This window comes from Balaenoptera ricei, chromosome 1 (assembly GCF_028023285.1).
Source record: "Balaenoptera ricei isolate mBalRic1 chromosome 1, mBalRic1.hap2, whole genome shotgun sequence".
In the NCBI taxonomy this organism is placed as follows: Eukaryota; Metazoa; Chordata; class Mammalia; order Artiodactyla; family Balaenopteridae; genus Balaenoptera; species Balaenoptera ricei.
The window spans coordinates 87,326,483-87,352,654 of record NC_082639.1 but is presented as its reverse complement, the minus strand read 5'-3'; the positions used below and the strand labels follow the sequence as shown (position 1 = coordinate 87,352,654).

The following is a 26,172-nucleotide window of genomic DNA, read 5'->3' as shown; positions in this document are numbered from 1 at the left end:
TGTGGGGTTGGGGGGGGGGGGCCAGGGGAGCATGCCTTCTCTCACACATTTCTTTTCCTTATTGCATTATGACATTTTCTTTTTAAGTCTTATGAGTCTTTTCCTATTATTGTATAATTTAAGAGAGTATCTCAAGATCTGTACTCCAGTCCTTAGTCTTTAATTTTTTTTAATTCATATGATATATAGATTATTATACATAGTGCATATCATACAGAGATCGTGTATTTGGATAATCACTTATCCATTAATTATAGCTTCTTTCCTTAGCTAAAGAAAATCTGAGAAACATTGTGAGTCCTAACATTTAACTACAAATTTAAACAGTTTTGAAGATTTGTCAGAGATATTTGAGATGTGCTTTTACCATTTTTACCACTAACTTCTTATCCCTGATATTAAACTTAAATTCCTTATTTGCATATTTTAATAGTTTAGTAGGTTCTACTTTCTTCATTTGCCTTTAAGTTAAACCAAAACTAATTCCTCAATTCATCTAACAGTCTAGTGCACGTTTTTGTTGTATTTAAAGGTCTCTAGATTGGTCTTTTACATATTAATTTCACTTTCTTACTTACCAGTTAGTGAATTTTAAATCTTAGAGATGATGGAGTTCTCAAAATCACAGGAATTAAATTCCTTTTGCTTGCATGTAACTCCTCACATGTCACATAGCTTTCTTTTCCTTGTATCCCAATCAGAAATAAGACAGAAGCCTATCTTTATCTAAATATTATCTTACTTTTTTATCTGGTGAATGGAAACGGCTGTTAGATGATGGACATGTTTTTATAGATGACAGAGAAAATGTCAAGTAAAGGAATTTTTGTTCTTCTGGCTGATGGACACAGTGCCGTGTGTACAATATATTTATCATGGGAGTCATACTGGAGAGAAATGGTCTCCATGTAAAACCAGCCACGGCTGCACTACAAGGATAAAGTAAATGTGTCAGTGATGAAGGGGCTGTTATTCACAGCCAGACCATCAGTCGGCCATTGTGCTGGGGGTAGCCGAGTCACTGAGCGTATTCTGACTGTAACTGTGTGTACCAGCTGGTCCTGAACACTGAGCTTGTTGTTAATTTACCTCACATTTGTGGCTTCCTAGCGTTACCCATTCAGGGACATCAACTACATGATAAATTCTGTGTCTGTGATTATGTAATCTTTTGTTAGGGACCCATTAAGTATATTGTAAAGAAAATGGATGGCCACCCTTGGTTTTTCAAATGCAATATGTTTAAGGACCTTTATTCCCATGCACATAAGTTAGGCAATTCAATTTATTATTTCTCCCAGCAAATGTAGTTTTAATCCAAATATATCATTTTAATCCTTTAGGTTTTTTCCTGGCACAGAGCAAACAAAAATCTTCATGGTGCCTTGTGACAGTAATAAAACTTACACTCCTTAAGATAACTGTGCTAAATCCTACAAATTCTTATTGTCATTTTCATTTAAAAAATGATATAACTAAGATTCAGAGAAGTTAAGTAATCTGTCTAAGGTCACAGAAATAATCAGTGGTAGACTGACATTTTAGCGCAGGTTACTAAACTCCTAAAGTTGAGCTTTTCCTCCTGGTTTACACTGACTAAATAAGGAATCCACCAAGTATTTAAAGGGTTTCGGGGGGACCTTCAAGATGGCGGAGGAGTAAGACGTGGAGATCACCTTCCTCCCCACAAATACATCAGAAATACATCTACATGTGGAACAACTCCTACAGAACACCTACTGAACGCTGGCAGAAGACCTCAGACTTCCCAAAAGGCAAGAAACTTCCCCACATACCTGGGTAGGGCAAAAGAAAAAGAAAAACGTAGACAAAAGAATAGGGACAGGACCTGCACCTCTGGGAGGGAGCTGTGAAGGAGGAAAAGTTTCCACACACTAAGAAGCTCCTCCACTGGTGGAGATGGGGCGTGGGCAGGGGGGATGCTTTGGAGCCACAGAGGAGAGCGCAGCAACAGGGGTGCAGAGGGCAAAGCGGAGAGATTCCCACACAGAGGATCAGTGCCACCAGCACTCACTAGCCTCAGAGGCTTGTCTGCTCACCCACCGGAATGGATGGGGGCTGGGAGCTGAGGCTTGGGCTTCGGAGGTCAGATCCCAGGGAGAGGACTGGGGTTGGCTGCGTGAACACAGCCTGAAGGGGACTAGTGCGACAGAGCTAGCCGGGAGTGTGTCCGGGAAAAAGTCTGGACCTGACTAAGAGTCAAAAGACCATTGTTTCGGGGTGCTCGAGGAGAGGGGATTCAGAGCACCACCTAAATGAGCTCCAGAGACGGGCGCGAGCCACAGCTATCAGCGCAGACACCAGAGACAGGCATGAGATGCTAAGGCTGCTGCTGCAGCCACCAAGAAGCCTGTGTGCAAGCACAGGTCACTCTCCACATCTCCCCTCCCAGGAGCCTGTGCAACCCGCCACTGCCAGGGTCCTGTGATCCAGAGATAACTTCCCTGGGAGAGCACACGGCGCATCTCAGTCTGTTGCAACCTCACACTGGCCTCTGCCGCCGCAGGCTCGCCCCGCATTCCAGTTATAACTACCATACCCCTCCCTCCCCCGGCATGAGTGAGCCAGAGCCCCCTAATCAGCCACTGTTTTAACCCTGTCCTGTCTGGGCAAGAACAGAAGCCTGAGGGCAACCTACATGCAGAGGTGGGGCCAAAACCAAAGCTGAACCCCAGGAGCTGAGCAAAAACAGAAGAGAAAGAGAAATCTCCTGTGTAGACTCAGGAGCAGCAGATTAAATCCCCACAATTACTTTTTTATTTCTTTTTTAAATTATTTTATTTTAGTTATTTTATTTTGTTTATTTATTTATTTTTCTTTCTTTTTTTCTCCCTTTTCTTCTGAGCCATATGGCTGACAGGGTCTTGGTGCTCCAGCCTGGTGTCAGGCCTGAGCCTCTGAGGTGGGAGAGGCCAAGTTCAGGACATTGGACCACCAGAGACCTCCCGGCCCCATGTAATATCAATCGGCGGGAGCTCTCCCAGAGATCTCCGTCTCAATGCTAAGGCCCAGCTCCAGTGCTGGATGGCCCATGCCAAACAACTAGCAAGACAGGAACACAACCCCACCCATTAGCAGAGAGGCTGCCTAAAATCATAATAAGGTCACAGACACCCCAAAACACACCACCAGAAGGACAAGATACAGCCCAACCAGCAAGAACACAGGCACCAGTCCCCTCCACCAGGAAGCCTACACAAGCCACTGAACCAACCTTACCCACTGGGGGCAGACAAGAAAAACAATGGGAACTACGAACCTGTAGCCTGCGAAAAGGAGACCCTTAACACAGTAAGTTAAGCAAAATGGGAAGACAAAAAATATGCAGCAGATGAAGGAGCAAGGGAAAAACCCACCAGACCAAACAAATGAAGAGGAAATAGACTGTCTACCTGAAGAAGAATTCAGAGTAGAGATAGTAAGGATGACCCAAAATCTTAGAAACAGAATGGAGAAAATACAAGAAACATTTAACAAAGACCTAGAAGAACTAAAGAGCAAACAAACAATGATGAACAACACAATAAATGAAATTAAAAATACTCTAGAAGGAATCAATAGCAGAATAACTGAGGCAGAAGAACGGATAAGTGACCTGGAAGATAAAATAGTGGAAATAACTACTGCAGAGCAGAATAAAGAAAAAAGAATGAAAAGAATTTAGGACAGTCTAGAGACCTCTGAGACAACAATAAACATACCAACATTTGAATTATAGGGGTCCCAGAAGAAAAAGAGAAAAAGAAAGGGTGTGAGAAAATATTTCAAGAGATTATAGTTGAAAAATTCCCTAACATGGGACAGGAAATAGTTAATCAAGTCCAGGAAGCACAGAGAGTCCCATACAGTTAAATCCAAGGAGAAACACACCAAGACACATATTAATCAAACTATCAAAAATTAAATACAAAGAAAAAATATTAAAAGCAGCAAGGGAAAAGCAACAAATAACATACAAGGGAATCCCCATAAGGTTAACAGCTGATCTTTCAGCAGAAGCTCTACAAGCCAGAAGGGAGTGGCAGCACATATTTAAAGTGATGAAAGGGAAAAACCTACAACCAAGATTACTCTACCCAGCAAGGATCTCATTCAGATTCGATGGAGAAATTAAAACCTTTACAGACAAGCAAAAGCTAAGAGAATTCAGCACCACCAAACCAGCTTTATAACAAATGCTAAAGGAACTTCTCTAGGCAGGAAACACAAGAGAAGGAAAAGACCTACAATAACAAACCCAAAATAATTAAGAAATTGGTAATAGGAACATACATATTGATAATTACCTTAAATGTGAATGGATTAAATGCTCCAACCAAAAGACATAGACTGGCTGAATGGATACAAAAACAAGACCTGTATATATGCTGTCTACAAGAGACCCACTTCAGACCTAGGGACACATACAGGCTGAAAGTGAGGGGATGGAAAAAGATATTCCATGCAAATGGAAATCAAAAGAAAGCTGGAGTAGCTATACTCATATCACATAAAATAGACTTTAAAATAAAGATACAGGAGACAAAGAAGGGCACTACATAATGATCAAGGGATCAATCCAAGAAGTAGATACAACAATTGTAAATATTTATGCACCCAACATAGGAGCACCTCAATACATAAGGCAAATGCTAACAGCCATGAAAGGGGAAATCGACAGTAACACAATAATAGCAGAGGACTTTAACACTCCACTTTCACCAATGTACAGATCATCCAAAATGAAAATGAATAAGCAGACACAAGCTTTAAATGACACAATAGACCAGATAGATTTAATTGATATTTATAGGACATTCCATCCAAAAACAACAGAGTACACTCTTCTCAAGTGCTCATAGAACATTCTCCAGCGTAGATCATAACTTGGGCCACAAATCAAGCCTTGGTATACTTAAGAAAATTGAAATCGTATCAAGTATCTTTTCCTACCACAACACTATGAGACTAGATATCAATTACAGGAAAAAAACTGTAAAAAATAAATGCCCGTGGAGGCTAAACAGTACGCTACTGAATAACCAAGAGATCACTGAAGAAACCAAAGAGGAAATCAAATACCTAGAAACATGACAATGAAAACACAATGACCCAAAACCTATGGGATGCAGCAAAAGCAGTTCTAAGAGGGAAATTTATAGCAATACAAGCCTACATCAAGAAACAGGAAACATCTCGCATAAACAACCTAACCTTGCACCTAAAGCAATTAGAGAAAGAAGAACAAAAAAACCCCAAAGTTAGCAGAAGGAAAGAAACCATAAAGATCAGATCAGAAATAAATGAAAAAGAAATGAAGGAAACAATAGTAAAGAGCAATAAAACTAAAAGCTGGTTCTTTGAGAAGATAAACAAAATTGATAAACCATTAGCCAGACACACCAAGAAAAAAAGGGAGAAGACTCAAATCAACAGAATTAGAAATGAAAAAGGAGAAGTAACAACTGACACTGCAGAAATACAAAGGATCATGAGAGATTACTACAAGCAACTCTATGCCAATAAAATGGACAGCCTGGAAGAAATGGACAAGTTCTTAGAAAAGCACAACCTTCCAAGACTGAACAAGGAAGAAATAGAAAGTATAAAGAGACCAGTCACAAGCACTGAAGTTGAAACTGTGATTAAAAATCTTCCAACAAACAAAAGCCCAGGACCAGGTGGCTTCACAGGCGATTTCCATCAATCATTTAGAGAAGAGCTAACACCTCTCCTTCTCAAACTCTTCCAAAATATAGCAGAAGGAGGAACACTCCCAAACTCATTCTACGAGGCCATCATCACTCTGATACCAAAACCAGACAAAGGTGTCCCCAAAAGAGAAAACTGCAGGCCAATATCACTCATGAACATAGATGCAAAAATCCTCAACAAAATACTAGCAAACAGAATCCAACAGCACATTTAAAGGTTCATACACCATGATCAAGTGGGGCTTATCCCCGGAATGCAAGGATTCTTCAATATATGCAAATCAATCAATGTGATACACCATATTAACAAATTGAAGGATAAAAACCATCTGATCATCTCAATAGATGCAGAAAAAGCTTTTGACAAATTTCAACACCCATTTATGATAAAAACTCTCCAGAAAGTAGGCATAGAGGGAACTTACCTCAGCATAATAAAGGCCATATATGACAAACCCACAGCCAATGTTGTTCTTAGTGGTGAAAAACTGAAACCATTTCTTCTGAGATGAGGAACAAGACAAGGTTGCCCACTCTCACCACTGTTATTCAACATAGTCTTGGAAGTTTTAGCCACAGCAATCAGAGAAGAAAAAGAACAAAAGGAATCCAAATCGGAAAAGAAGAAGTAAAACTGTCACTATTTGCAGATGACATGATACTATACATAGAGAATCCTAAAGATGCTACCAGAAAACTACTGGAGCTAATCAATGAATTTGGTAAAGTAGCAGGATACAAAATTAATGCACAGAAATCTCTTGCATTCCTATACACTAATGATGAAAAATCTGAAAGAGAAATTAAGGAAACCCTCCCATTTCCCATTGCAACAAAAAGAATAAAATACCTAGGAATAAACCTACCTAAGGAGACAAAGCCCTGTATGCAGAAAACTATAAGACACCGATGAAAGGAATTAAAGATGATACAAACAGATGGAGAGATATACCATGTTCTTGGACTGGAGGAATCAACATTGTGAAAATGACTATACTACCCAAAGCAATCTACAGATTCAGTGCAGTCCCTATCAAACTACCAATGGCATTTTTCACAGGACTAGAACAAAAAATTTCACAATTTGTATGGAAACACGAAAGACCCTGAATAGCAAAAGCAATCTTGAGAAAGAAAAAAACGGAGCTGGAGGAGTCAGGCTCCCAGACTTCAGACTATACTACAAAGCTACAGTAATCAAGACCCTATGGTACTGGCACAAAAACAGAAATATAGATTAGTAGAACAGGATAGAAAGCCCAGAGATAAACCCACACACATATGGTCACCTTATCTTTGATAAAGGAGGCAAGAATATACCATGGAGAAAAGACAACCTCTTCAATAAGTGGTGCTGGGAAAACTGGACAGCTACATGTAAAAGAATGAAATTAGAACAGTTCCTAACACCATACACAAAATAAACTTAAAATGGATTAAAGACCTAAATGTAAGGCCAGACACTGTAAAACTCTTAGAGGAAAACATAGGAAGAATACTCTTTGACATAAATCACAGCAAGAACCTTTTTGACCTACCTCCAGAGAAATGGAAATAAAAACAAAAATAAACAAATGGGACCTAATGAAACTTAAAAGCTTTTGCACAGCAAAGGAAACCATAAACAAAGTGAAAAGATAACCCTCAGAATTGGTGAAAATACTTGCAAACGAAGCAAGTGACAAAAGATTAATCTCCAAAATATACAAGCAGTTCATGCAGCTCACTATCAAAAAAACTTTCAATCCAATCCAAAAATGGGCAGAAGAGCTAAATAGACATTTCTCTAAAGAAGGTATATAGATTCCCAATAAACACATGAAAGGATGGTCAACATCACTAATCATTAGAGAAATGCAAATCAAACCTACAGTGAGGTATCACCTCACCCCAGTCAGAATGGCCATCACCAAAAAAATCTATAAACAGTAAATGCTGGAGAGGATGTGGAGAAAAGGGAACCCCCTTGCACTGTTTGGTGGGAAGGTAAATTGATACAACTACTATGGAGAACAGTATGAAGGTTCCTTAAAAAACTAAAAATAGAACTACTATAGGACCCAGCAATCCCACTCCTGGGCATATACCCTGAGAAAACCATAATTCAAAAAGATACATATACCACAATGTTCATTGCAGCACTATTTACAGTAGCTAGGACATGGAAGCAACCTAGGTGTCCATCGACAGATGAATGGATAAAGAAAATGTGGCACATATATACAATGGAATATTACTGAGCCATAAAAAGAAATGAAATTGAGTTATTTGTAGTGAGGTGGATGGACCTAGAGACTGTCATACTGAGTGAAATAAGTCAGAAAGAGAAAAACAAATACCATATGCTAACACATATTTATGGAATCTAAAAAAAAAGGTTGTTCTGATGAACCTAGGGGCAGGACAGGAATAAAGACACAGAGGTAGAGAATGGGCTTTAGGACACGGGGAGGGGGAAGGGTAAGCTGGGACGAAGTGAGAGAGTAGCATTGACATATATACACTACCAAATGTAAAATAGCTAGCTAGTGGGAAGCAGCTACGTAGCACAGGGAGATCAGCTCGGTGCTTTGTGACAACCTAGAGGGGTGGGATAGGGAGGGTGGGAGGGAGACACAAGATGGAGGGGTTATGGGGATATTTGTATATGTATAGCTGATTCACTTTGTTATACAGCAGAAACTAACACAACATTGTAAAGCAATCATACTCCAATAAGATGTTAAAAAAAATAAAGGGTATCAATAAAATACAAAACAATTGATTAACTTTTAGAAGCAAAATGTTTTTTAAAAAGCTGTTATAATAATCAGAACCTGAAAAAATAGACTGTGATAGTTTAACTCTGAAAATTAAAGATAATTCCATAAAATCATTTTATTACTTTATGTGCTGCTTGAAATAGTAATATATTAATAGATGTAAATGTTAGATATAGTTAAAAGATATAGCTAACTATTGTCTTACAGAACACGAGTGCCCTAAAAAATGGTGTTAGGTTCAGTACACAACTCCAACCAATATAATAAATAAAAATAATAAAATAACAATAAATGCTGAAATGGGAACAATATTTTTGAATATTAACTGATATATTTTTCATTTCCCTTAAATCATATGCTCTTGTCTATATCTGCAATATCTAGTAGAAATATAAAATGAACCACATATATGATTATTAATTTTCTAATAGTCACATTTTTAAAAAGCAAAAACAAAGGTTAAAGTTTGAAAATATATTTTATTTAACAAAGTATGTCTAAATTTTAACATTTCAACATGTGTCAATATAAAAATTATTAATGAGATATTTTGCATTCCCTTTTTTGCAAAGTTTTCAAAATCCAGTGTCTATTTGTCTTTTGCAATTCATCTCAGTTCTGATACTACATTTTCATCTCAAGTATTTGATCTCTATTGAGGTTTCATAAAATTTACAGTGTAAAAGTAGAAGCACATACCCAGTTTGTTCCAAACATATTTAAAAGTTTTCTAATAATCAAAGCAAGGACCAGTTTTAAAACTGAAATTAACTAATATTAAAAATGCAGTCCCTTGGTCCCACTGTCCACGTTTCCAGTGCTCAGTAGCTCCAGCTAGTAGCTACCATATTGGGCAACATAGCTCTAGGATTTCTCGTCTGTTATTCAGTGTGTCAGAGAAGGACATGCCATAAGAGAAGGGCCAACATCTATCTCCCCATTTCCCTGTCCACTAGCTCCTGGTAGCCCCCACTCTACTCTCTGCTTGTATGGGTTTGACTATTTTAGATTGCACATATAAGTGAGATCTTGCAGTATTTGTCTTTCCTTGCCTGGCATATTTCACTTAGCATAATGTCCTTCAGGTTGATCCGTATTGTCTCAAATGGCAGGACTTCCTTCTTTTTTAATCCTGAATAGTATTATATCTATACATACCACACAGATATAATGTATAGCAATGTAACTACACTGTATTGTATACTTGAAATTTGGTAAGAGAGTAGGTAGATCTTAAATGTACACATACACACAAAATGGTAACTATGTGAGGTAAAGGTTACATTAATTAGCTTGATTATGGTGATCACTTCACAACGTACACATATATAAAAACAGCAAGTTGTATACCTGAAGTATATCGATTTTTTTAATTTGTCAATTATACCTCAATAAAACTGGAAAAAGAAAAGAGAGCTGGGCCAGTACCAATTAGAAAAGGAAGACAATGTTTGGCTTCAATAGTCAAATCTCTCTTTGTCAAAAGAGAACAGGAATTTCTAAATTCCAAAGCTACCTTTACATACCAAAAGCAAAATTTGAAGATCTGTGTATTTTATTACAAGGTAATAATAAAGAGTACACAGGATATAATATAAACAGGATGGTACCACCAACATATAGGAGGGGAAGGTGGCAGACTTTCTCCCTCCCTCATTCTGTTCCTCTTCAGTGCAGGATGGATGCCCATGATGAAGTTTAGGTCAGTTAGGGGAAAAAAAGTAGCTGCATGCTCTATACAATCTAGGTTTAGTACATAAAATTTATGGCTTCAATAGACCACCATTTATTATGCTTCCCCAACACAGCCCTGAAATGTCTGAATTATGTGTACACAAATCTGGTACAAAGTCCGTGGTCTTTCTACCATTGCATTACCTCTCATCACAATTCTATTACATACCCTATCAAATACATTTACATTGCAATTTGGCAAATTTATGATCATGGATAAGTATGGATATAATAATAAGACTTTCAGGACACTGCACACCTGGCCTAATAAATGAACACTCCAAATTTTGTTCAATGTCTCTGTAGCAATTTGCAAATAAGTCTCCAGTGGAGTGCCATGGAATTCTACCCTTGACACTGCCTTGTTATTGGTGATCTGTATGGTGCTAAGAAGAAGCTGAGAGAAAGAGGACTAATTTGATACATGTCAACCTCAAAGGTCTAAAGGGTTTTAGCAAGGTGGAATGCTATTTTGAAAGCAATTAAGAAATTTGATTTTTTAAAAATAATCCCAGGAATCCAAGATAAGAAGAACTTGGTGGGGCATCAGTCCATGTGAGGATGGAAACAAACAATATGACCAGTAGTAATGCTATGTGGTTATTAAAAAAAACAAAACCCAAGAAACCTATTGCTTCTTAGGATATATGAAGCAAAGTAGTCAAAACCTGGAAATCAGTTTAAAGAATCCATCCTAACCTGATTATGAATTGTAGATTCATGAGTAAGACTATAGGGTGCAATCCGAATAAACCCACACATTATGGTCAATTAATCTATGACAAAGAAGGCAAGAATATACAATGGAGGAAAGACAGTCTCTTCAATAAGTAGTACTGGGAAAACTGGATGGCTACCATTCTCTAACACCATATACAAAAATAAACTCAAAATGGATTAAAGACCTAAATGTAAGACTGGATACTATAAAACTCCTAGAGGAAAACATAGGCAGAACACTCTTTGACATAAATCACAGCAATATTTTTTTGGAGCGGTCTCCTAGAGTGATGGAAATAAAAACTAAAATAAACAAATGGGACCTAATTAAACTTAAAAGCTTTTGCACAGCAAAGGAAACAAAATGAAAAGACGGCCTAAGGAATGGGAGAAAATATTTACAAACGATGCTACAGACAAGGATTAACTTCCAAAATATGGAAACAGCTCATACAGCTTAATATCAAAAAAAAAGACAACCCAATCATTTTATACATAAGGAGTTCAAGGCTTAGATAGATTGAATAACTTGTTTAAGTAAGTGACAGAGCCAGGACTCAGACCCAAATCTCATTGGTTCCAGAGCAGGTAATCTAATCACTATGCCACAGTTATCCCTTATGGATCATTTTTACAAATTCCAGTCCATTCATTCATTCACGCATGAAGCAGATATTGATTGATTATCGTAGTTTTCTTTTGACACCATGACAAAATACCACAAACTTAGGGACTTAAAACAACCCAAAGTTATTATCCTAGAGTTCCATAGATCTGAAGTCCAGCATGGTCTCACTGGGCTAAAATCAAGGTTTCCGCCTGGCTGCATCCCTTCAAGAGGCTCTAGGGAGAATTCATCCCCTGCCTTTTCCAGCTCCCAGAGGCTATCTGAATTCCTTGGTTAGTTGCTCCCTTTCTCCATCGTCAAAGACGGCAGCATAGCATCTTCAGATCTCTTTCTGACTACAGCTAGGGAAGGTTATCCACTTTTAAAGACTCATGTGATTTGGTGACATATTCACAAGTTCCTAGGATTAGAGCTTCGGCATTGTTAGGGGGCTGATATTCTTTCTATCACAGGTGCCTACCCTGTAACCAGGTTTTGATCCAGGCAATATGAGATAGACAAGGAGGAGAAAGACAATAGCAAGTAAACACATGCATATGCAAGACAATTTCTGATAGCGTTGTGTATTTTCTGACAATAAAAGAGTTCAAAAATTCACTTTTCCCCAAGCATGCCATTCATGCATTCATTAATTCAACATTTTTGAATACCTACTACATAAAAGGAGTTCTATGCATTTCAGGTAGAATGGTGAATGGACAGAGGCTTTATTCTAATGGAATATTCTCATGGAGGCAACAGATATACATACACAGAAATGGGGAACATGATTTTAAATAGTGACAAATGCTATGAAGAAAATCCTCCATACTCTTTCTCTTGTGCCTTTGCATTTTTCATTTATTCGTTCTTTTATTCAGTAAGTCTAGTAAGTCTTTTGAGTGCTTACTGTGTTTCAGGCAAAGTGCTAACTAAGCTCAGGGCTTACACTCCAGATTTGGCTTCTGTGTCCTCACTGTAGTGAAGGGAACAACTCAAATTAGTATAAACCACACATTGTGGTAAGTGTTCTGGGAGAGGACGACACAGGTGCTTGGGGAGCGCATAGCAGGGTTACGAATGCTGTCCCTGGGTCTAGGACACCTTTTCCCCCCATTTCCCCTTTGCCGGGAACTCATACTCATCCTTCTGGATCCAACCTAGGTGCCTCCTCTTTGAATAACAGTTTCAGGTGTATAGTAAGTGCTTAACAAACACAAACACTTGTGTTTTTATTTTTGTTTTATAGTAGTATTGTTTTAAAATTGTACAGTGCTTTCTCATTTACCCAAGAGATAGATTAATATTCTCACAAGTGAGTCCATTCACTTTACTACATGGGCATTGAGATTATATTTAGTAAAAGCAAACAAGTAAGCAAAACTCCTTTATATGTGTGTCAATTATTGCATATATTGTATAAGCAAGAAAAAAAAATGTGTAGAAGAATATACACCTCGCTGTTAGCAGGTAGCAAATGACTGGTTTTAACTTTCTGCATCTTGGGGCTAATAGATATTCATGGGATTGATGAATAAGAACTGCCTAATAATGGCTAAATGGCTTGGCCTCTAAGGTAGTGAGCATTCACTGACCCTTGAGGACTGAGCAGATACCATCCTGCTCAGATTATACACCCTTCTGTTTGTGTTTTATTTTAGCTACATTTTGACATCTGGTTAACCTAGATGGTTTCATAAGTGAATTAAAAACCAAGAGAGCATAAATAATCAATTCCTGTCCTGTGTCCAACTTGCTTAATAGATTCTCATGCTATAATTTCCTCTTCTGCAAATTAGGTATAATAGACCTTCTGTAAGGATAACACAATTAGACTGGTTAAAAGGCATTTACAATCATAAAGTACCAAAAAGTTCCCTAGTACATATAAGTGCAAACTCAAATTTTTCTTTTGTGACATCCATGTCAACTGATTATGCTACAGAAAAATCTGTGTATTATAAAGCACTACAGTGATCCACTTTAAAGTTGAAATTATTTGAAGAAATGTCGTCCTTCTCCCATAACGCTTAAAATTCAATTTTCTTCTATTCTGGTTCTGGACATTAAGTGGGGATCTGGTGGAGGAAGAGCCAAATCCCAGGCTATTCCTAATATAGAAGCCTTTTCATGAGTTTGCATAGTGGCCAGACTGTGTCTTGGGACCCTTTATAAACAGGCTTAAGTCATAGAGCATCTTAGGAATGAACTCAAATTCAAGAGACACTTCAGAGGATTGTAGCCCAAGGTCACAGATTACTATAGGCCTACACAACTTGGATAAGTTAGGGCTGAGCTCTATCTGTGATGGCCTCTGGGGTTGAAGGAGAAGGCAAATGTTTTCCAAAGCCATACAGATTCTGTAGGAGATTTCCCACACAAACCACATACATACTACTTCCTACTTCTTCCTAGTAGTAGAGTATAGTTGTAGCCTCACTGCTATGTACTATGGTGGCCTTCTTTCCCCTATTTTTAATTTCATTTCTCTTGCATTCACTGATACTTAGCTTATGTCCATTTTCTCTAGGCAAGAAATCAATCAAGAAAGAAACGAAGGTTAAAGGCACCAAAGTGCTTTACCCCTGCTTCCCACTGACATCTCTCCTTCTCAAAAGTGCCACCCCCAATAGTTAAGTTGTATATTCTTCATAGTAAGCTTTGTCTTGAGTCAATTTTTTCATCTATAAAATGAAGGTAATGATGATTTCTTACTAATATGGTTATTTTGAGGATTTAATAAGTAAAGTAAAATGCTTAGAACATTGCCTTGAACAGCCATCGCTCATTAAATCATAGCTATAATAATTATTAGCAGTATTAATACTATTCAGTTATCATTTCACATTCATTTTGTTTTAATAAGGATAGGATGTCTTTAGCGTCTGACAGATGTGAAGAAATGCGAAGGTAAGAAGTCAGTAATCAGCCGCATAGCTGTGTTACAGAAAATCCCACAAGCAGCTCAAATTTCACTCCCTGTTTATATGCACGAGTTAAATAAGGAATTACTCTATTAGGTGCGTCACTGGACACCTGAAGTGGTGTGATATTCTTGCCTTGTTACTCACGTGGGCAAAACTCTTTAATATATTCTCTCAGAATGGCAAAAGTACCATTTTCTCTTTCTCATCTCCTCCTATTTCCCTCTCGTTTATACTTATTCTTCTTAACTGAGATTATTTAGCTCTTTCAAGCACAGGCTTAGAATACACAGACATAGCTCTGAAGGTCATAGGCCCAAAATGGAGATAATCCAGCTCTTTTTTTTTCCTAGAGTATCGGGACCAGGGATAGATTGCAAAGAGCTAGAACTTGGCTAGGTAGAAGCCTTGTATCACATGAACTGTTTAAATATTCATACAGTGTGTACTGGCAGCTAACAGGGCTGCAAACTTTCCCAGAAAAAAAAAAGAGAAAAGATAATTACTGAATTTCATAGCGTTCTAAAATGGCTGCCATGAACTAAAAGCATAAGTGCTGATTTTGGTTTAATCTCTTAGGCAAATGTATTTTTTATTCAACTGAGGACAATAGGCAAGTGGTTATACACATTTCTAAGTATTTTTCTGATTATATTATCAGTATCAGATTCTGACATTAATATCATAAAAACTGATTGTACTGTCAAAGCCATCTCTTTTTTTTTTAACAAACATTGCCCTTTATTTTTTATTTTTTTTTAATTTTTTATTTCATTTATTTATTTATTTTTGGCTGTGTTGGGTCTCTGTTGCTGCAAGTGGTCTTTCTCTAGTTGTGGCAAGCGGGGGCTACTCTTTGTTGCGGTGCACGGGCTTCTCATTGCGGTGGCTTCTCTTGTTGCAGAGCATGAGCTCTAGGCGCATGGGCTTCAGTAGTTGTGGCACGTGGGTTAAGCAGTTGTGGCTCGTGGACTCTAGAGCACAGGCTCAGTAGTTGTGGTGCACGGGCTTAGTTGCTCCGCGGCATGTGGGATCTTCCCGGGCCAGGGCTTGAACCCGTGTTCCCTGCATTGGCAGGTGGATTCTTAACCACTGTGCCACCGGGGAAGCCCCAAAGCCATCTCTTTAATAATTACTTTACTAGTGACTTGAAATAATAACTGACACATTTCCTTCACAGTCAACAGATTCACTTATACAGGAACACATGGTTTAAGTTATGAGCAATTGAGCTGTAGAATGAATCAGATTGGGGGAAAGACTGGGTTTTTTGAGCATGGTGGCTCACAACTTGAAGACATTGAATTCTGTGCCATCAGCTGACACTTAACGGTTCTTCATTAGCATATGTGACGATGCCAAAAGTGTAGGTGTTTACTAATTGTTTTGTTTTGGCTTTAGCTGACACATTTCCCCCATCATAGTTAAATTTTTTTTGTTGTCCTAATGCTGGTTGATAAAATTTGGTTAAAACAAAGTAATTTCACAATTTCAGGTAACAGCATAAAAGCAAACCTTGGCACTGTATTGAACTCTAAATTCTTTTTTCAAAGTAGTATCTGTTTAGTGGAAATCCACTCCATTTTGTTTTTTATAGCTATACTCACAAGTTCTAATTTTTATAAAGTGTGCATCCTCTCCATATGGTATACAAAAATGTAAACATTAAAAACATTCATTCATCAGTTTTCCCCTTCTAATTGTATTGATCTAAAATGTAAATTCAGATGAAACAAGAATAAGTACATTAAAAGTTAAAAAAAGTCACTTGGAATGTCTGCACTGTAATTACTATTACATAAGAATTGGCCATTAGTCAATATAAGGTAAGTAAAATTAACTAATCACTACTTTTAAACTCTACTTTTAAGAAACTTCTTCCAAAAAATTCATAAACTTCAGTTAATTATTTGAACTATATAGGCATATCTATGTCAATAAATATATATGTGTACAGACACATATATGAGGTGTATATCAAGGAAATACGTTCAAGGAAAGTCATGTTTTTCATTTACTATTTCAGATGTACATTACCAACACAATCAAAGCCAAAGGAACAAGACTTGCTAAGCCCGTTCTATGCCTGGGCTTAATGTGTTTGGCCTTTCTTACTGGGCTGAACAGAGTAGCAGAATATCGAAATCATTGGTCCGATGTGATAGCAGGCTTTCTGGTTGGAATATCTATAGCAGTATTTCTGGTAAGTACAAATTTCTTTAAATATAATTTGTTTCTTAATTAACGGGTATAACCACCTATTAGAAAATACAGGTGTGAATCACTGGGTTTAGTTGTCAAAAGGTGGTATAGCAAATAGAAATATATGTTTTAAGTCATTCGTTTCTTCCTGCTCCCTCGTTTATTCTGCCTAAGGTCAGGTTAGGGGGTGAAGAAAACGCATTGGGTTGGCCAAAATGTTCGTTCGGGTTTTTCATAACATCTTACAGGAAACCTGAACGAACTTTTTGGCCAACCCAATATATTCTACATTTAAAGGTGAACAAAATATTTTCATGTAAAATGGAACGGGGCTAAAAACACTTATGCCTCCCCAGATGGTTTTTAAAACTGGGTTGTTTGAATATTTTAAAAGTTTCCTCATGGCACTTTGCATCCTGGAGTATGTAGACCATCCCAAAGTGCCCTGGTGCCTCGGCACAGTACTCTCAGTGAGCCACCAAGTCTCAGCACCTGATAACAGGTGAACCTCACTTGTGAGATGAACTGGTTCCCTGCAGTGACTAAAAACCCAGGGATAGTTTCCAAGACAACGTCGCGCAAATCAGATTTTGCCAAGGAGTGAAGAGCATACGTAGTGACTTCTGATGAAGTCATCTCTACTCTTATGATAAAATCCCCTTGGAATATTTCTATAGGTTTTAGTTGTTGGAAAATATACTTCAGTCTGGCTGTAGAATTAATCAATCCATTATAAGTATGGATATTTTACCCAGATGGAAAAATGTGTAGACTACTATATAAATCAAAACATATTTTTGCATTGACACATTATAAGAAACACTTTATTTTAATTTTAATTACACTTAAATTGTTTCTCCAGAGTAACTTTCCTTCTTCAGCTTATTTTCACTAGTTCATAAGCAGTAAGCAAAAACTTGTATGAACCTTTCTTCTACCAAAGATTTGGGCATTATCTATGTGCCGGGCACTTTAGGAGGTTATTTCTTCTAGAACTTCCTGTGGTAAAGTGGTGACTATCCCCTGATCCCTCTCTAGACCCTGTGCTGCTTTTCTTGCTGATGTCACTCCCTCTGATGTCCAAGGTCCTGGGAGACTTACGCTCACCCACCTTTGTTTCCCAGAGATATCCTGTAGCCTCAGGAAAACTGGGGCCCACCCATGCTTGGGCCAAAACCTTTCCCTTGCTGTCACTTATCACAATTGAAACAGGTTAACTTTTTATAAAACAAAACAAAACAAAAAGCATCTTACATAAATCCTAAGAAAATAATCATAGGCAGGGCAAAGAGCATACCAAAAGTCAAAGTTTTAAAACACTGCTGTCAGATGTAACTGCGTGTCAGCTCTACGGGTCCAGAACATCTTTGCTAGCATCTCATCAGGCTTTGTCTTATCCTCCTGTGGCTGTTACCATCTTCCCTTTACTGCCAGTGAACATCGTGACACCCTGCGTTGCGAAATCTAGAGCCCTCATGTCTTCCCTGTCGCTTCCTTATCTGAGAACCATGTGGTGAATGATGAGTTGGACTACGGATCCCCCTTGAGTTCAAGACCCTCCTACTGCGCATATTTAGAACATTCCACAGGCCCCTTCAGACATTCCCACGCACCTAGGAAAAGGACCTTATAAAAAGGTCATGTGAAAATGCTTCAACCACGTAATGACTAAACAAGCTTTTATACGTTCATTCCCAACTGTTTATGAATGTGAGTGCCTACAGGTGCCAGGCAAGGTGTCAAGAACGGGGGCTGCAAGGAGGCTCAGATAAACATGACCTGTCTTCTGTGGGAATCTGTTTCCAGGGTCAGGCAGTAATAGTCAGGTTATTCCCTCAAACATTCCCTCCCTCTCTTCCTTCATGAAAAAAAACATTTACTGAGACCCTATTCTAGTCCAGGCACTCTGCTTGGTACTGGGAATAAATACACGAAAAAGATACAATCCAGGTACTCCAGTAGATCGCAGTCAGGTGGGACAAAATGGACACAAAGAGTTCTATAGAGGGTAAATGTAATGGTAGAGATACATATACTCAAGAGATCTACCCTGTTGGGATTAGGGACAAATCAGAAAGAGGAGATAATTTATAAACTTGAGAAGTTCGTAAAGCAGGTAGGTCTAGCCTGGGGCATAAGGAATGAGGGGCAAAGAGCACAGTGCACAGAGGCAGTATGAAATGCTTCATAAAATAAGTATGTATGAAGCCTCTCCTATAGTCTAGGTCCAAGGCGCCACGTGCATCTGAGAGAACATGGCACCCGGAAATGGTACCATTCATCCGGCGCGAGTGACGAGAAAGGGGAATGGAAGAGCACACAGGGGAATTCCCTGAATGGCCTTGTGTGTTATGACAATAACTTAGACCTTTGTTTAAAAACGTAGGTGATTTGGGAGCCTCTGTCAGGGTCCAAGTGAGTTGAAACAGAGAAAAACAGCCTGGTTGAATCTGAATCCCAGCTTCTTTATCTACTCAGTTTGTGCCGTTAAGCAACCCTCAGTTTCTTCCTCTTTAAAGGAGGCTATAAACAGCCTCCTTAAAGGATTATTGTAAGGATTTATAAAGGTTAAACAAAATGGTGTGTATATTCAGTGCATGGCCACATGGATGACTGAAATAATTTCTGTAAGTGAGAGTTTGTTTCCTGTCAGTCCTTTTACTTCCTGATAAGATTTGTGCTTTGGGGAAAATATGTTTTCTGGAAAATAAAACTCCAGGTGAAGATAGAGGAGACAAGTTATGCAGAACCAGGGAAATAAGATGGCACAAATCGGGCCTCTGAGGGCACAGAGAGAGGGGAGGCTATCAGGAGGTATTTGGGAGGTGGAATGTTTTGGAGCTTGATGGAACATTGGAGATGATGAGGGTGAAGCAGGCAGCAATCTATGATGATTATCGGATTTCTCATTTGGGCAACTAACTAGAATATTTATTTCAAGCAGTGACTACAGCTCTGGCTTACAATATGCTGGGGTGTTTCCAGTGATCCTGCAGTGTGTGCAGATCAGTAAAATGATTCCAAAATAAAATTAACACTAACCTACTCCAAGCCTCTGCGTGTCAGTTGAAGGCATTCACATCCCCCATCACGCACACCTGGTGTCTAGCGTTTGCCTTTGACTCACTCTCCTCCTTCACCCCCACACCCAGTGGTTGATCTAGTTCCAGTTCGTTTCCACTACAGAGTCTTCTCCCATGTCGTATTTCTGTACTGTTCTGACCATAACCTCTCGATTTTAGAGATCAAAACTTCTTTCCTCTATTATTATATCAATGAGTTCCTAGCTGCCTGCTCACTTCAGACTGTCCTCCAAAGACCTCACATTCTGCTTCATACACATGATACCATAATTCATTGCCAATAACAAAGCAAAACAAACAAACAAACAAACAAAACCCTCTTTCCTGCTGCATTAAATCAGACACTTCCATTGAACTTCTGGGATCCTCCATAATCTGGCTTCACTCTTCCCGGCCAAGTTTATGTTTCCTTTGTTACAGTGGAACTCCTTCACATGGAATCCAGTCAGTTTTCTTCCTCTCTTACACAGATAGGCTCTGTCTGGCCTGTACGTTGCCTCAGCTGGAACACCCACTCCTCTGTATAGTTTAGAGAGCAAAACAGGAGTGCGAGTCAGACAAACCTAGGTTGAATCCTTCTGTTGCCACTTTTGCTGGATGTGTGACATCACACAAGTCACTTAGCCCCTCATCATCCCTAAAATAGTGAGGCCTCCCCTGAACTGTATTTAAAGTGAATACCCCTCCCCAAGGACTCCTTTTCTCATTTCCTATTCACTTTTCTCCACTGTGTAATTCAACTTTTAATATACCACATATAATATTTTTGTTTTTGTTTTTTGCTATCAAACCCACTGGAATGTAAGCCACTCACAGAGAAGGTGTTTATTTGTTTTCATCACTGTGTATTCTCAGTATTGGGTCTGGTACATAGGAGGTTCTCAGGAAATATTTGATGAATGAATGAATGAACTCTTTTATTTACTTCCCAGAGCTCTTTTGAGGGTTAAGGGAAATCACATATATAATAAAGGCTGTCGAGTGTGTGGTACAGAGAAGGTTCTAGGTATCATGGTCTTCACCTTTGATGAGTGTATTCAAATCCTTTATGCACTTGAGATTTTTCTTAGACAAATCCCAGCTTCCCCAGGAAGTGTCCCTGATTACATGGTTCTCCCATTTTTCCTGAATTTCCACTGCACTTGAAGTCAGTCCTGTTACAATCTAACAAGTAATTACCTTCTGTAGTAAATTTATTATTCTTATCTCACGTGACTTTTCTTCAATGTTAGAGAACACAATCCCCAAGCTTAGGAAAATACAAAGCAAGTACTAGTTGAACAATAGCTGTAGATTGACTAATATTGTTTTATAAAAATGTGTGCCTCAAAGCACTTACAACAAAGATGCATATTAGTGTCCAGCAGAAAAGTTCAAGTTTACTGAGCCAAAGCAAAAGCTTGTCGGGTTGACGTATGTAATATCATATTAATAATAATAGGAATTATTTGAATACTCTTTACTATATTAACTCAATTAATCCTCATAACAGCATGTTGAGATGTAGTTATTATTGTCCTCATTTTTCAGATAAGAGAAACAGGTCTCGTTATATTAAGTAACTTGCCTGGGCTCACAAAGTTCGTAAATGAAAGAGCCCAGGATTAAGCCCCAGGCCTGTTTGACCCCAAAGCCCATGCACATAGCCCCATACAACAGAGATGTTTTATTTGCCACAAGGAAGAGGGAAAATGATCACAGATGGATCAGATTAATTTATTATCACTACCGGAAAAAGGAACCAAAAATCTATGTGTAATGGTGACTTAGGAGTGTCATTTTTTGGAAGAGAGGGTAGAATTACACTCACGGAAACCACTAATGTAAAAATAGAATGTTTCAAAAGAAAATCACTTTAAATTATACAGGAACGTTAGAAAATTTGAGAATTTTTAGGCTGGATACATACATGCTCATTCATTAATCTGTTCATTCACGGTGGCACTGAGAATACAATAGTGATGAAAAATAAAACCGTGTCTGCTACCATGGAGGTGATAACCTTGAAAGAGAATCACATCAACCAAAATACTATGCTAATAGATGTATAATTTCATATAGAGATAGGTGCTTGGCTGAAAAGAATCACAGGTCCTTGCCAACAAGCAAACGAACAAAAACAGCCTGGGGTCAAGGAAGACTAGTAAGGAAGTGGAGGGGAGATGGCGATACCACAGATGAGTAAGATATGGTGCCCAAAGACAGTGGGGATGAGTATTCCAAGCAAAAGGCAGTGAAAGGGAGCAGAAGGTGTTTGGATAACCAAGAAGGAAGGTTGAAAGGTGGGCTAGAGTTTACACTTTAAGAGAAATGAGAAGCGAAGCCACAAAGTGGTTTTAAGAAGGTTAACATGATACAATTTGCATTTTGGAAAGACCATTCTCACTTCTTTGTAGAAAAGGATCAGAGGAAGCCAAGATTGGATTTAGGGAGACTTTAGAAAGCCATGCAGGAATTTAGGCAAGTGGTGGTGATTGCTTAGTCGATGGAGTCGGTGTCGGAGATAGAACAAAGCAGATATAAGAAATCAAAATCTTTAGGAAGGAAAATTGAGCAAATTGAGTGACTGGTTGAGTATAGGAGGTGTCCAAGTTGTCAGCCTCGTGCAACTGCATTAGGGGAACAGGAATGTGAGGGGTATTGCCTTTCCCTGAGAGAGTCCAGAAAAAGATCAAGTTTTGGAGTAGGGCCAGGAGATGGGCGCATCTTGGGTTTTATTTTGAACATTTGTTGCATTTTTCATACCTTTGCCAACCAAAGAAATGGAGCTAACTTGCTAATCTATTGCAACCTCTTCACTTTCAAATTGAGAAGACTGAGACCTAGAGGGCTGTTCAAGAACTTACAGACTCAGGATCAAAAAAACAGGTCAATTGCTTTTCTTTGAGTATTTTTCTAATAGAATATCAGTTTCATACTTGTGAACGTTACAAGACTTACTAAATATTTGAATATGATTCTAGGGAAGATTTGGTAATTTCCTTCCTTATGATTTAAATAATAACAGTAATGAAGAGTAATCATTATGCTAATAAATGCTTTAATGAATATCTACTCTGTGTTAGGCAATTAAATATTTCACATGTGAATTCTTAGCTGCTTCAATGGGGTGTTGTCCTGACCCTCAGTTAAGGCAAAGAGATAACTGATAATACCTTTCAAAGAGTTTTCCAAACCTAAATAGCATAAAAAGCAATTATACTAATTTCAGTAGCCCATATTAACTCTAGATGAATCTTTCTTCATCTGATGACTTCCTTTTGTCTATGTACATAGTTATTTTAGCAAATTTTAATTCAGAAGAATTTGTAGCAATGTTTTTCATCTGCCGATTTTCCATTAATTTATAATATTAATGAAAAGGGAAATGTGAGTGTGTGTGTATATATTTCATGAAATGGGTATGAAGCTGCTGTTTGTTATGTTGTTGTTGGCTAAAATTCTTGATTATATTCTTTGTGCTCTTGGCAGTAGTCAGTTGGCAAACTACAGCCCATAGGCAAAATTTGGTCTGCTGCTTATTATTTCTTAAACTTTTTATTTTATATTGGAGTATAGTTGATTAACAATGTTGTGATAGTTTCAGGTGTACAGCAAAGTGATTCAGTTATACATATGCATGTATCTATTCTTTTTCAAATTCTTTTCCCAATTAGGTTGTTACAGATTATTGAGCAGAGTTCCCTGTGCTATACAGTAGGTCCTTGTTGGTTATCCATTTTAAATATAGCAGTGTGATAAGTTGTATTGGGACACTGATATGCCTATTCCTATATGAATTGCCTCTGGCTGCTTTCACACCAAATGGCAGAGCTGAGTACTTGCTGCAGAGATTGTATGCCTGCAAAATCAAAAATATATACTATCTGCCCACTACAGACAAAACACTATCTATTTGTCCTTTGCTGGGTCAACACTTGATAGAAGGATTTTCAAGTACCCATCTCTAAGCCTTTGCCATCCCTTACTTTAAACATCTTGATGGCAGTGATGAAGCTGAAGTATCAAATTATCAGGCTTTGATCTATGCTTCTGATCTGTAATTATTCAAGGGAGTGGAAGGATAATAAGTATATAGCAATTTGCAAGGAAATTTTTTTTATGAGATAAAGTCTCAGAGTATGTGTTATTTTGTAGATTTGAAAATTTTATTTAAAAACTGGAGAGTAACCAAGATCTAATTGGCCTTTGAAAATATTCAGTAATGAGCCCTACTAAAGGAAAGGCTTTCCAATGGAGGATTTGTGAAAAATATACAGTATAAATTTATACTTGTATATTAAGCATTTATTTTTTTAAATGAATGTTAGGTTATAAACTGCAAGTAAGTTCTATATTTTGGTTTGATAATAGAATATAAAACCTAGAAAAAGAAGGCTCAAGAATAGCTTACCCATTAGTTCAATATAAGCAAATAATAGCAAATAATTTTCCTGTACTGTTTAAATCACTATTTCTTGAAGTTTGACTCACTTGCATCAGAAACTTCAGGAATGCCTTTTAAAAGTGGCAACTCCTAGGCCTTATCCTTCATTTGTGAAATCAGAATTTTTAGGAGAGGGCTTAGGAATGTGCATTTTTAGAAGTGCCATTTTATGCACACTAGAATATGAGAACTTCTGGTTTAATTCAAATTCTGTCACTTATGGGATATAATCAATTGAAACAAGGGCCAGTTTCCTTTATGTAGAAGGTCTTCTATTTCAGTGGTAGCAGTAGTAAGCTACCACTTGTCGAAATGCCAAATATATGTGGGATACAATAATAGACAATAGATTAGGTTAATTAAAGCATGCTACTAAATTAGAAAGTGCCAATTGTAGAAGGTTTATTATGAATGTAACGATCTTAAAGCAATGGGAAATAATTAACATTTAAATTAAGTTGTAGGTTAGCCACAATAAGGAAAGGTTAGCTTGCTATGAATTTTTATAGGGTTATGATCTTATTTTTGGATTGATTTGAGCATTGACTATAACCTAATTTAATGAAAATTTTGGAATAATAAAATCATCATTAACTGAGCTACGTATTAATTGATAAATGTTTTTGAACATGCTTGCGCTGAATTAACCATTACAATTTACACAAGATAAATCTGGATGTAAAGTTACAGACATGTAATATTTAAGTAATTCCAATACTTTATTACTGTGATTAGATTTATCAGGCTATTCACAAGGGTCATAGTTATAAGGAGCATGGCTTTGCTTTAATTGTATTTTTTCCCAAAATTTTAGGTCGTGTGTGTGGTAAATAATTTCAAAGGAAGACAACCAGAAAATGAGCATATACACACAGATAATCTGGCACAGATGCCAATGATCAGCATTCCTCGAGTAGAAAGTCCTTTGGAAAAGGTAACATCTGTACAGGTGATTCATAATTTAAATTCTAAATGTGATTGTTAGAGCAAATGAATAATTACTCTTGAGAGTTCCTACACAGTCATTTTTGATTTACTAAAACAAGCTCAGAGTCTAATGTGGTATTTAGCAAGAATTTAGTCACTGAATACAACATCTTAGAAAAATGCATATCACATGGAAAACATTTCTTCAAATCCCTCACGCTAAAAGCTGAGTCTGTACATGGGATGCATTCTGTAATTTGCCATAGCTTCAAGATAGGAATGTTATACAGTGGTCCCCACACATGGGCAAAATAATAAGATAGTTTTACTTGAGAATATAAGCATTCCATTTCTTCCATGCCTCACTTATATGAGAAACTGCTTAATGTAACAACTGGCACATAATCAGGACTCAGTAAATATTTGTTGAACCTCAGTGTATAAAGTTCTGGCAGCAGGGAATCACCAGTCATGCTCTCCTGCTCAGGGGGGCACTGGGGGTCGGGTTGGGCTGAAGGGAGCCTGACTAGGTAGCACTTTGAATGGCAGATCAAGGCCTCATTGAGCATAGCAATGAACAGAGAAGCCAGGTAGATAACAATAACTTTTCTTGAGACTTTAAATGACTGCTCAGAGGGTTACTAATGGCTTCTCCTCAGCCCCGTCCACGTCCAGATTTTGATCAATATCTTAGATGAAGAGTTCAGTTACATGCTAATTGGCGGTTTAGATGGTCTGAGTCTGTGAGGGATAATTAATACATTGGATGAAAGAATAAAAATTCTTGGAAGAGTACAATAAAGATACAACTAACAATTACCTAGAAATAAAGGAAGTGTTTTGTATTTGGACTTGTTAAAAAAGTTCCTGTACGGTAGGGTATGTCTAGGTTAAGTGCACAAATGAAAAAGGCTCAGGGGGTATAGTAGTCTACCATTCAACTTGGATCAACAGCATGATATGGCTTCCAGAAGTGAATATGGTTTTAAGTCCCACTTAGGGAAAATGATATCCTGAATGAGGGGTTTGATGGTTTGCTTTGCTCAGACCAACTTGGTGTACTGTGTACTGCC

At 37.9% G+C, this 26,172-nt stretch overlaps 1 protein-coding gene across 1 annotated transcript in view; it reads left to right on the top strand.

Moving 5' to 3' along the window:
• PLPPR5 (phospholipid phosphatase related 5) overlaps window positions 1-26,172 on the top strand; it is a 125,050-nt gene that overhangs the window by 80,427 nt on the left and 18,451 nt on the right. Inside the window, exons 4-5 of the mRNA XM_059900389.1 lie at window positions 16,488-16,664; window positions 24,987-25,106. Coding sequence (XP_059756372.1) covers window positions 16,488-16,664; window positions 24,987-25,106 — 297 coding nt within the window. The remainder of the gene's footprint in view (window positions 1-16,487; window positions 16,665-24,986; window positions 25,107-26,172) is intronic.